The 13,082-nt window shown below is 41.1% G+C and overlaps 2 protein-coding genes across 12 annotated transcripts in view; one reads left to right on the forward strand and one right to left on the reverse strand.

Annotated features, from left to right (window-relative positions):
* The window catches only part of LOC110440004 (uncharacterized), a 29,262-nt gene that overhangs the window by 3,159 nt on the left and 13,021 nt on the right, over positions 1 to 13,082 (reverse strand). The window contains exons 2-6 of one of the 4 annotated variants that reach the window (XM_087264199.1): positions 8,452 to 8,505; positions 8,244 to 8,299; positions 5,958 to 6,067; positions 3,311 to 3,538; positions 1 to 127 (exon numbers count right to left, since the gene is read on the reverse strand). The exon at positions 1 to 127 is cut by the window's left edge and continues 2,614 nt beyond it. In XM_087264199.1, the coding sequence (XP_087120325.1) occupies positions 1 to 127; positions 3,311 to 3,538; positions 5,958 to 6,067; positions 8,244 to 8,299; positions 8,452 to 8,505 (575 nt within the window). Of the gene's footprint in view, positions 128 to 3,310; positions 3,539 to 5,957; positions 6,068 to 8,243; positions 12,588 to 13,082 lie in introns of those variants that run through there. The other 3 variants (XM_087264198.1, XM_087264197.1, XM_087264200.1) reach the window with 3 other exon arrangements.
* Positions 12,732 to 13,082, forward strand: part of sh3glb2a (SH3-domain GRB2-like endophilin B2a) — a 37,922-nt gene continuing 37,571 nt past the window's right edge. For 7 of the 8 annotated variants that reach the window (XR_015496949.1, XR_015496950.1, XR_015496951.1 and 4 more), the window contains exon 1: positions 12,732 to 12,907. Coding sequence is in view for 5 of the 8 variants with exons in the window: in XM_087263008.1 (XP_087119134.1) it covers positions 12,845 to 12,907 (63 nt within the window). In the remaining 3 variants the exon portion in view is untranslated. 8 annotated transcript variants of the gene reach the window in all.

The following is a 13,082-nucleotide window of genomic DNA, read 5'->3' on the forward strand; positions in this document are numbered from 1 at the left end:
TCTCTCAGTGAGCAGCTGGCAGCCCCGGGGCCCTCGCTGAGACGATGGCAGATCATGCACCACACACTGTCTTCAGGGGCCATCAGGACACCATTACTGCTCCTGAAGGGCCGAAGTGCACACGATCCTGCAGGAGACACAACACAACTGTGCATTAACATCACAATATACAGTTAAGGACAGCGTTATTCGCCCTCCTGTGCAAATATTTCCCAAATGATGTTGAACAGATTCAGGAATGTTTCACAGTATTTCCTATCATATTTAGTGTTCTGGAGAAAGTCTTATTTGTTTTATTTCAAATAAAACAAAAATAAATTTAAAATTTATTTAAATAAATAAATTTAAATAAAATTTAAATAAATTTTTTAATAAAATTTAAATAAATTTAAATAAAATTTAAATAAAATTTATTTTCAATTAAAAGCAGTTTTTAATTGTTTTACCCATTTAAGGTCAATATTTTTAGCCCCCTTAAGCTTTTTGTTTAACTGTTATACAATGACTTGCCTAATTAACCTAATTAGTTAACCTAATTAACCTAGTTAAGCCTTTAAATTGCAAAGATCAATCAGTCTCTGTCTATTCTATCTAGTTACCTATCTATCTGTAGATATATAGACAGTTTCTAAGCCGGAGGTACCTAAAAATGGTCCTGGAGGGCTGGTGTCCTGGGCCCAGTTTTTCAAAAGGTTTAATCTGGATACAATTGATTAATCCAGTTAATCAGGACCAGTTTTTCAAAGCAACATCGGATTGGATCAATCTGATCCGGGTAGGAACTTTTCAGGATCAGTAAATCTGGATAACCAGTGCTCAAACAGGATAGGACATCACAATGTAGAACTATAGATATGTAAAGAGCAGCAAGTAGAATAGCTAGCGTGCGGTCAATAACTTTATTTCTATTTGAAATGAATACACACATTTTTATATATATATATATATATATATATATATATATATATATATATATATATATATATATATATATATATATATATACACACACACATTAAAAAAAAAAAATAAAAACAAGAAAAACCCCATCCTCTTCCAGCAGTCTGCTCATCTGAGATCTACAACACAAACACTGTACATTGAGGATATTTATAACACGTTTTAAGTATAGATGTATTGAATTAAAAATAAGACTTTATGTCAAAAACTCCACAATGATTTCAGGCTTCCTCATCTGACATTCTTGTCTGAGCGTAGCCTTTAGGAGGCGGATCTCAAGTCTGGCTTTGGTTTGCTGCAGTTTGGTCAGAGTCAGATTTTTTCAAGTGGTGATAACTTAAGCTTGAGCTCCACCTTTTTTGCACTTCTTCTACGAGTGATGTCACTGGGGGTAGGGTTAGGGGTGGGGTTGGTGTACGCATTAAAACAGCTTACAGGAGGAGGAGCGACAGCTCATGCTCCCCCTCGCTGGAGCTCAGCTCTCCTCAAATGGCTCTGCAGCGAGCACCCTCTCGATTTTTTGTAAAAATGTGGATTTCTGTGGAGTTATGTTGGGAGTATCTTAACTAAACCTTAATATGTGAAATAAAAATAATATATTTTTACTGTTATTAAAAGTTTAAAATGCAAATCCAATTAGAATGACTTTATTTGTTAAGGAAAGCAAGTCTCTCATATATTAACTCTACTAAAAGACAGAAAATATTACGGTACAAACTGCATTATACATAAATCAGATGAACATTTTCATATTAGTCAATAATATTACTGTAATTAATTTAAAAACTGAATAAATATAGATTTACACACATTTACTCAAGTAAATAAACACAATTAATGATGGGGTAAAAATCTGCGGAAAATGCATGTGCAGATTCCATGTGGTCCTAGGTTTTACTAGGTTAACTAGGCAGGTTAGGGTAATTAGGCAAGTTATTGTATAATGATGGTTTGTTCTGTATCGAAAAAAATATATAGCTTAAAGGGGCTAATAATATTGCCCTAAAAATGCTTATAAAATAATTAAAAGCTGATTTTATATCATCTGAAATAAAACAAATAAGATTTTCTCCAGAAGATAAAATATTATCAGACATACTGTGAAAATTTCCTTGCTCTGTTACACATCATATGGGAAATCATTCTGACTTCAAGTGTATACCAATCAGTGACAGAATAAAATTGATTGTTTTTGGTCAGTTTTGACAGCTGTTTGGGAGATTATTTTATGAGGCCAAACTCTTTCTACTTTGCTGTAGGCCTATACTGAAAAGCTGAATAAATAGTAAATCTCGTAAGATACTGCATGATACACACATAGTATTATTTGATACATTTTTAAAGTTTTTATTACATTTTGGGCATGAAATCCTTGCTGAATCCACCCTTCGAATGTCATCGGTTTAATCTAGTTTTTTTGGATCAAAGCCCTGCTGAAAAAAAAACAGCTTAAACCAGCCTAGGCTGGTTGGCTGGTTTTAGCTGGTCAATCAGGCTGGTTTTAGAGGGGTTTTGGCCACTTCCAGGCTGGTTTCCAGCCTGGTCTTAGCTGGTCAGGCTGGGAGATGACCAGCTTTGACCAGCCTAGACAGGCTGGGAGCCCAGCTTAAACCAGGCTGATCAAGCTGGTTGTAGCGGGTTTTAGCTGGTCATTTTCCAGCCTGACCAGCTAAGACCAGGCAGGATATGGCTGGAAACCAGCTTGGAAGTGGCCAAAACCCCTCTAAAACCAGGCTGGTCAACCAGCTAAAACCAGCCAACCAGCTTAGGCTGGTTTAAGCCGTTTTTTTTCAGCAGGGACTGATCCGAATCCTACAAAAAAGGTCTGAAAAACCCAAACTAAAGGTTTGATCCGGATCAAAACCAAGATTGGATTACATGATCTAATCCATTTATGTAATCCGTTTTTTCTTTTAAAAAACCCATTTTCAAGATTTGATCCATTCCGTTATCCAAAATCCTAGTGGATTACTTGTTAAAAACCGGGCCCTGGGGAGTTTAGCTTCAACACACCTGCCAGGTAGTTTCTAGTAGTAAGAGCTTGATTAGTTTGTTCAGGTGTGTTTGATTAGGTTTGGAGCTAAACTCTTAAGGACACCTGCCCTCCAGGATCGAGTTTGGACACCCTTGCTCTAAGCCAGTGGTGTCCAAACTCGATCCTGGAGGACCGGTGTCCTGCATAGTTTAGTACCAACCCCAATTAAACACACCTGAAGCAGCTAATCAAGCTCTTACACTAGAAACTTCCAGGCAGGTGTGTTCAAGGAAGTTGGAGCTAAACTGTGCAGGACACCGGCCCTCCAGGACTGAGTTTGGACACCCCTGCTCCAAGCATTAGGCTTGGGCGGACCTGTGATGAAGTACGCTGTCCCGGTGAGGCAGAGGATGATGAGGATGATCATTCCCGGACCCACATCCACCAGTGCGCAGGCGCTCGGACACGCACACGGACTCTCCACCCACATCTGCAGCGGCAGACTTGAGACTGAATCAGAACCCACACTCCAGCTGGAGGAGATTAAGCGATTCGGGCCGCAGCGGTAATGAACCACAGTCTGAGGCTGGAGCTCTGGAGACACTGAACACAGCACAGAAACAGGTCAGCTTATATAGTTGAAGACAGAAATGTTAGCCCTCCTGAATTATTAGTAAAGGCTGTATGGTGGTGCAGTGGGTAGCTCGTTCGCCTCACAGCAAGAAGGATCGCTGGTTAGAGCCTTGGCTGGATCAGTTGGCGTTTCTGTGTGAAGTTTGCATGTTCTCCCAGTGTTCATGTGGGTTTCCTCTGGGTGCTCCGGTGTCCCCCACAAGGCCAAAGACATGCAGTACAGGTGAATTGGGGAGGCTAAATTATCTGTAGTGTATGTATGTGAATGGTTGTGGATGAATGTTTCCCAGTGATGGGTTGCAGCTGGAAGGGCATCCGCTGCATAAAACATATGCTGGATAAGTTGGCGGTTCATTGACCTGTGGCAACCCCAGATTAATAAAGGGACCTAGCCAAAAAATGAATTAATAGCAAGTCATGCTCAGCCACGCCCCTCCAGGTGAAAAATGAGAGTGGGAAATAAAGCCCCGCCCTCTATTGAATATTTTATTTCAAGCTGGAAATAAAGCTGCAGGCACACTAAAGTTTGAGCTTGCGAAATTCTGTCGTACGGTGCTGTGAAAAGGGGCGGGATTAAACGAGATGATTACATGATTACAGATTGAGTTATTGGTCTAAATTTTACACTTCTGTCTAGAGAGGTCATGATTTGATCATCGATTGGTCTCACGCAATCACATGATGCGATTTTGTAGCAAACTGCGAAACTTTTGGCACGAGCTTGCGTTTCTGGTCTGCCATATTCACGTGCGTATGAATGGAGGTCTATGGGGAGAAAAGTCCAGTGTGACCGTGGCTTAAATCATGAAGTAAAATTCAATTCTGCAGCCACTTTGGGTTCACGTGGAATTGTTCATGCTAAACTAGAATCTTTTTCCTAAATGCATTTTTGAACCTGAAAATGTAAACAGATTAGTTTTTGCTAAATTAGTTGAAATTATACATTAATGGGTTATTTTTAAAGGTATAGCTTCAAAATAAAAATGACTTCTTGAATAATTTAGGATTAATTTAGTTAAAGGTGCAGTAGGTGGTTGTCTTCAGAAGCATGTGTTGTTGTGCTGGTTGAAAGTCTCTTCACAGTCTAATAGTAATGATTACAGTAAATTATCTAAATGTATTTATATGTATTTTTATATTTTGGGTAAGGCATAAAACTAAAAAATGTTCATCTAATTAAATATTATCGGGCCGACATCTCTCATAATTCCGATAAGTAGCCCAATCTGTCTGTCAGCAAATGTAAATTTGAACAACTGCGCAGCTTTTTGTACGCAGCTCCGCCGACCACTGTTTGTGCATTGACGTGCTGCGCGTTCACGAGAAAGAGAGCACGCGCATGTGCGATCGGTAAAAACCTGCTGAATCAAAACTTTTTAAAAACCTGAATCAATATTAGAGTTACCTTTGCACGCTGGAGAACGGATGACACCATGGCTGAAGGATTTCTCTTAGACAGGTTATGTTCTGTTTTAAAACTGTTTTAGCTTCACGCAAAGCTGATGTAACGTTAGATGTTGTTGTTACAAATGTGTTATATCTTCACAGAAGTGTTGTTCAGCAACTAAAATCTTCCGATGAAAGACTGATAAGACTATTTTCAGTTTTATAAGGGACCTTTTACAGCATTGATAATGTAGATTTTAATTAGTTTAACAACAAAACACGAGTAAATACCGATATTCCGCCTAATCTCTCCCTATATTGTTTATCATGCAACTCTAAATATTCAATCTGAAATATCATGTCAGTTTGGCTTGGACGCCGCCGGACAAGCACTAGGCGCTTTTAACACATGAGAGAGGGTTCTTTTGCTGTCTTTAAGGTGCACATGCTCCTGTTTCAGGAGGCGTGGCTCTGGACGGCAGGGGAGGGACTGTGATTCGGAGATTTATGCTAAGCTGTTAGCATTGTGGAGGATCACCTACTGCACCTTTAACTTTGAAGAACAATTACATTAATTAATTGCATTAAATTGCTTTAATAAATCAGTCATTGATACATTTTCCTTCAGCTTAGTCCTTTTATTCAACAGCGGAATGAACTGCCAACTATTCCAGCATATGTTTTACACAGCAGACGCAACCCAGTACTGGAAAACAGTATACACACACACACACATTCACACACTACGGCCATTTTAGTTCATCAATTCCCCTATAGCGCATGTATTTGGACTGTGCGGGAAACCAGGGCACACAGAGGAAACCCACACAAACACGGGGAGAACAGCTGGGACTCGAACGAGCGACCTTCTTGCTCTGAGGCGACAGTGCTAACCACTGAGCCACCATGCCACTCCAATTCATCTTAAAATAAGACTTGTTATATGCCTTAAATCTAAAGACTTTAAATGCGAGTAATAAATGAAAAATATAGATGAACTCACAGGAATAAGTCACAGAAAGCGTCTTCGTTGTGTCATTATAGCTGAATTTACTGCCCTCGTGTCTGCCGTAGTTCAAGTACTGATCTATGAGCCTGTTGTCCTGATGAGTCCTGCAAAAATACAAATAAAAAAATAACATAATACCTCAACATCTATAAACACTGTCAAGGATTGACACCAGTATGGATAAAAGCATTGGCATTTAAAGGCATAGTTCACCCCCAAAAATGTCAATTACTCATCCTCAACTGCTTCCAACCCTTTATGTATGGAAGATAGATGTGTAAATGAAGATCTTGGGCTCTATTTTAATGATCTAGGCGCAAAGTCTAAAGCATATGGCATGAATCCACTTTTGCACTTTTGCTATTTTAAGAATGGAGAAACACGCTCTGTGCCCTGGCGCACGGTCTAACAGGGTTGTGCTTATTCTCTTAATGAATTCTGGGTGTGTTTTGAGCATAACGTTCATTAAGCCAATCTCACATTCCCTTTAAGAGTCATTTACTATTTACATGGTGGACTTGGCCAACGCTTTACTAGCGAGAAAACTAATAGTATCTGGATGCAGCCTTCATGATGCAAGCTGAGATTGCATCACTAAGCGATGCAATGTCAGACACACAATGCGCTGAATGGAGTGAGTGACATCACTGTGACAGGTAGGGTTAGGGGTGGGGTTAGGTGAGCATATTAAAAAGCATTGGATGCAGCTCTGATAGCACTGCACCAAGTCTGCATCCAGACCCCTCTCGAGAAAACAGTTAAAAAGAGCATCTGCAGCGCGAGAATAAAGAACGAGCCTCCTCCATTCAGCCTTTTTACTTTCTATTTACTTGAACTCTTTATTTTACTCCTTTACTTAGGTGGAGTAAGGAAACAGTGGAAACTCACTCCACTGAAGACAACTATTAGCCTACATGTTTAATTTAGTTTAAGCGCAAAGATTTCTTTCAACTATTTCTAAATTCTGTACTAATCTCCAGCAAACAAATAAATGGAGAATAATAACAAATTAAATCCAAACACACGTCCTGTTCTTATGCCCCATATGGTGATGCAGACGTCTCCAAAACCCCACAGGTGGACAAATATAAACATGTTTTTATTAAAACAAATATAAACATGCAGATAATAAATAATACTGCCAATAATAATAATAATAATAACATTATACAGATGCAGATTGTCATGAATAAACTGAAAAAGCCCCCGAGATGATAAAGGCATGGAGGCAGTGGATTTTATATTTATGGAGAAAATTATAATTTTTATAACATTTTAATCCTTTATTTGTTTTCATCTGTAAAGATATTTGTGTATTGCTGAACATCCTGTGTGTATTAAGCAATGTGTAAGCGTTTGGACCTGCATAGGCACATAACTAACGTGCTCTACACTGGACTTTATAAAGCAGCTTTTAGTTGGTAAATGGCGCGGCCTATTTCAGTTCTTAAAAATAGCAACAATGCACCTTAACACACCTCCTTTTCAGACCAGCACACCCATGAGTCCACAAAGTGGCGCTAATGGATTTGCAGATTTAAACAACATGGCACAAAATGTGAAAATTACAGTTGCGCTGGTCTGAAAATAGCAAAAAATCATGCTGAACACGTCTTGCGCCTTATTGCGCCGGGTGTATGTTAGGGCCCCTTTATATAGGAGTTTGGAAACTAGCAGCCATTGACTTCCATACTATGGATTGTATCAATGGATATTTTTAGGGAGCTATTATGCAAAAATCACTATTACAAGGGGTTTAAACACAGTTATGTGTCAACAGTGTGTGAACATAACCAGCCTCTAATGGTAAAAATTAATGTTTTTTTATAATCAGACTTGATAAAAACAGTCTGCAGAAACACTTTGATTGACATGCTCCAATTGTACATGTCATCAGAGGGGGAAAGCCCCGCCCACTAGTGACCATTTCTCCCTTATTAGCATAGAACATCAGTCTTGTTTTTGAATCTGCCACTATGCTGACACACAGGCATCTGTAGCTCCGCCCTCTTTTGAAAAGAGCACAAACTTATTTGAATTTAAAGCGACAGTCATCAAAACCCCACCCAATTAGGATCAAAGCCTAAAAGGGTCAGTTTCAGAGAGTTATAATTCATTATTTGTGTGGTATTTTGAGCTGAAATTTCACACACACACTCAAGGGACATCAGAGACTTATTTTACATGTCGTAAAAACTGTCTAAAAATGTGCACTAGCAGAATAAACTCCTTTTTGCTATCATGCGAACACTATCAATGATGAGTAAATGTACAACTCACTTTGTGATAACACAAGCAGCCACATCCGTGCATTCGGTGGCGGTGAAATCCTCAGGCTGTGAGAAAGACAAACACGGACTTAAAGAAAGCACCACATCAGCGTCTCCTGTTTCTGACGGCAGAGGTGTAAAACGCAGTAAAAAACCGTCCTCGTCTGCCACCGAGCCTAGATCTATGAGGCCGGAGCCGTCCAGCATCAGACACTTACACTGGTTGACTTTAATACAGCCGCTGCGCTTAATATCTGCTGGAGGAACGGCTTCTGCGAGGAACAGAGAGAAATAAAACACAGCCAGAGCAGACTGAGGCATAGTGAACATTTAGAAGCACACAGTCTGAGCATTAACTACAGCTCAGAGCACTACTCAGTCAACACTATAGTGATAATGATGAGCATCAGGGTGGCAGATTCCCGAACAGCTCTATTTCAACAACACAGACGCTCGTTATGAGTTACTCTGTTTACTTATAGGAGAAATAATAGTGTAAAATAATATTAATTGGGTTAAATCTGGAAATTTCAGGTCAGAATTATTAGCCCGCTGTATTTAGTGCATCCAGAAAGTATTGACAGCGCTTCACTTTTCTCCACTTTTTTAATGTTACAGCCTTATTCCAAAATGGATTAAACTAATTTATTTCCTCAAAATTCTACACACAATCCTCCATAATGACAATGTGAAAACGTTTTTGGAAATTGTTAAGAATTTATAAAAAAATAAAAAGCTGAAAAATCACATGTACATCAGTATTTGTTGATGCACTTTTGACAGCGATTACAGCCTCGAGTGTTTTTGAATATGATGCCACAAGCTTGGCTCACCTGTCTTTGGGAGTTTTTGCCTATTCCTCTTTGCAGTACCTCTCAAGCTCAATCAGGTTGGATGGAAAGCGACAGTGCACAGCCATTTTCAGAACTCTTTAGAGATGTTCAATAGGATTTAGGTCTGGGCTCTGGCTGGGCCACTCAAGGACATTCACCGAGTTGTTGTGATGAAGCCACTCGATTAATATTTTGGCGTTGTGCGTTGGGTCATTGTCCTGCTGAAAGATGAACCATCGCCTCAGTCTGAGGTCAAGAGGACTCTGAAGCAGGTTTTCATTCAGGATGTCTCTGTACATTGCTGCATTCATATTTCCCTCTATCCTGACTAGTCTTCCAGTTCCTACTGCTGAAAAACATCCCCACAACATGATGCTGCCACCACCATGCTTCACTGTAGGGATTGTATTAGCCTGGTGATGAGCGCTGCCTGGTTTTCTCCAAATGTAGCACCTGGCGTTCACTCTGAAGAGTTTAATTTTAGTCTCATCAGAGCAGAGAATTTAGTTTCTGATGGTCTGAGAGTCCTTCAGATGCCTTTTTGGCAAATTCCAGGCGGGGAGTGTCTTCCGTCTGGTCACTCTACTATGCAGGCCTGATTGGTGGATTGCTGCACAGATGGTTGTCCTTCTGTAAGGTTCTCCTCTTTCCACAGAAGAAGGCTGGAGCTCAGACTGAGTGACCATCGGGTTATTGATCACCTCCCTGACTAAGACCCATCTCCCCGATCACTCAGCTTAGATGGCCGGACAGCTCTAGGAAGAGTCCTGGTGAGTCCAAACATCTTCCACTTACGGATGAGGGAGGCTGCTGTGCTCACTGGAACTTTCAGAGCAGCAGATATTATTCTCTAACCTCCCCCAGCCTTGTGCCTCGAGACAATCTTGTCTCGGTGGTTTACAGACAATTCCTTTGTCTTCATGCTTGGTTTGTGCTTTGACATGCACTGTCAACCCTGGGAGCTTATATAGACGGGTGTAAGCCTTTTCAAATCATGTCCAATCAGCTGAATTGACCACAGGTGAACTCCAATGAAGCTGCTGAAACATCTCAAGAATGATCAGTGGAAACAGAATGTACCTGAGCTCAATTTAGAGCCTCACCCCAAATGTGTTGGATGGCGGAGGGGTGTCGCGCACCGTATTACCACTGATCCAATGGGTTGGCAGAGCGAGCTGTGCAAACTTTCAAAGACCTTTTGAAGAGGAGTTCAGGGGACACCCTGGAGACGAAGGTACAGAGGGTTTTGTTCAATTATCGCATTACACCTCAATCTACAACTGGACTGTCTCCTGCTGAATTGGTGATGGGTCGGAAATTGCGTTGCACGCTAGACAAGATGCACCCAGACTTCACTGGTAAAATGGAAATGAAGCAGCAAGCTCAGGAGGAGTATTAAGATCAACATGTGAAATCTCGTTCCTTTTAGATTGGAGACTCTGTGTATATTTGAAATTTTGGGTGTGGACCAAAATGGGTGTATGGAACAATCCAGGACATTACAGGACCAGTCTCTTATACAGTGGCTTTGGGTAATGCTCAGATAGTGAGGCGTCATGTGGATCAATTATTCCGTGGCCAATCTAAGGAAATGCCAGTGGCGTAGCGCAAAATGCGGAGGCCTCCCTGCAGGGATCACTGACGGGGCCCCCAGTTTAGGGGAGTGATCACAAATTGAGGACCGGGAAAGGGGGCAGGGTGGAGCGATGACGCGGGGAAGCCTTCACAAACTGAGGAGCGATCACAAACCGAAAGCGGCGAGAGCGTCAAAGTAGCCAGAAGTCATTCATTTTTAACGAGAACCGGCGGCAAGGAACAGCGCGGCGCATCTTCTCCTGTGTGGGCGTCGAGGAGAGTTAAAATCAAGTCAACTTTATGGTATGAGCTATGACGCGGTTTGGCGGCAAGCAATCAGAATGAAGTAGCCCACCGCTTGAGAGGAGTTCAGAGAACACAGACCTGTAAACGTTGGTTCCGACCACAGTTGTTCCCAAAAGTTTGATTATTGCGGTTACCGGATTTTCAATTATTGAAAATGGCAACGACGTGGGGCCCTCTAATCACGTGGGGCCCCTCTGCGGTGCGTGCCCTACGGGCCCGTCTGCTATGCCACTGGAAAATGCCTATGGAACAACCAAGCATGGATGTTCAGTTAAGTGAGGATAAGGCGGTATCTCAGGATGTGGTTGTTCATGGGCCCGAATCACCTAGCATTCCCATAAGATCAAACGAGTGTGTTACAACGACTACAGTTGAGTTGGAAAACTAGCAAACTGTTGGTTCCAGTCCGCCTTTGGAAGAGTTATGTAATACTCCTTTGATTTCTGAATTGATGCCAAGAACTAAATTAACAAATTCTGAAACTGTGTCTACCGAAGGGCTACGACGCTCAAGGAGGGAGCGTAAACCTCTAAAACACTTAAAAGACTTTGTGATGTGAAGAAAAAAAAAAAAAATATGTTGTACTTTATCTATATTGGTGTTAATTGTGAAATGTGGGGGGACTGTCTTTGGATTTATGTGGGTAAGAGTGTAGTATGGCATAATAATGTTGTCCAGTAGGGGGCGATGTGTCACTTGATGGTGCGTGCAGTATAAAAAGGGGCTGAGAAGAAGACCAGCAGGTGTGTTACCAGTTTGCTGTGTATAGGGTATTCACCTTATTCTCCGCTGATGAGCTGGCGCTGCCATTTGAATATTTTTGTCTCGCGACTTCCGGTCACATTCACTTCCATTCATTTTTTGACGTTAACAACTGCTCGTTACGCTGCTTGATGTTGCAATTTAAAATTTTCTTATTATATTATGCTACTTGGTCTGTGTAGTCATGCAAACATTTGTTTGTTGAGCAAGTAGTTTGGCCATTTTCTGCCGTTTATTATTCCTAGTCATTTCTCCCATAGGCAACTAAATCGGAAGTTCTAAGACAATCGCGAAAACAGGCGCACTTCCGCATTTTAGAATAAGGTCAATATGTCGAGCTAGTGCTGTTCCCATACTGATACACTTCCGGTGACCTGTTATTGTGGACTTTTCTCCATTTTATACGGTTCCTTATACAGCATGTTGTAATGTCATTAAAATACATTCAGTTAAATAAACTTTGCCATTCATTTAGTTGCTCAAGCGTAAAACCAGACAAAAAGCCGTTTACTCGCACGCGCCCGTCAGAATTGGCAGGCTAGCGCAGAAGCTCCATTGAATATACTGGGGTAAAATAAATGCTCATATTATAAAGATATGGTGGGGGAAATGTAATTTAATGCAGTGCTTCTTGTACAATCTGAGACCCACTTTATATCTGATATCACTCAGCTAGTGGAGATCGCTGATTTTTAAAAAAAACAGACCTTAAACGCGCCGGTTTTTGCATTAAATACAGTTTGCCGGAAGTGCTTAACCAAGGTGACTGGCAAATTAAAAGTTCTATTAGCATGATTCAGCATTTACCCTAATTTCCAAAGTCCCAATAATTGACCAGCATGAACGTTTGGCTCTGAGTTACCTTTATTAACTCAAGATACATCAAAAAATACATAGCTAATGTACACCATTGACTGTTGTACACCGTCTGAGATAAAAAAAAAAAAGTTTATCCAACTATGACGACTTCCGTTACTGAGAAACCCGGAAATGTGAAAAGGGTCCATGAGCCGCGCGGCGCCATCTTGAGGAGAGAACGGTTTTTTCCACAGAATCAGGCGGACAGTCAGAAACTCACTGGCCTCTGCGGAGTGCCTGATGCCGCGGGGATTTCTCCTCTCTCTCCGCTCACAACATGGATTTCAACGTGAGGAAACTCGCCTCGGATGCTGGGATATTCTTTTCTCGCGCTGTCCAGGTAAGAGATGCCGTTTTTCGGTATGTAAGTAAGTGTAAAGGCGACAGTGAGAGTGACAGTTAATGTGACGCGCGTGCCCGTTGCGTTTACACAAAACACCGAGTTTCACTGATACAATCACACATTTTCACTTTCACCTCAATTAAATGTTGTTTCTGACATAGTACACGCTGTC

The sequence above is a fragment of the Danio rerio genome, chromosome 8 (assembly GCF_052040795.2).
Source record: "Danio rerio strain M-AB ecotype USA chromosome 8, GRCz13ab, whole genome shotgun sequence".
Taxonomy (NCBI): domain Eukaryota; kingdom Metazoa; phylum Chordata; class Actinopteri; order Cypriniformes; family Danionidae; genus Danio; species Danio rerio.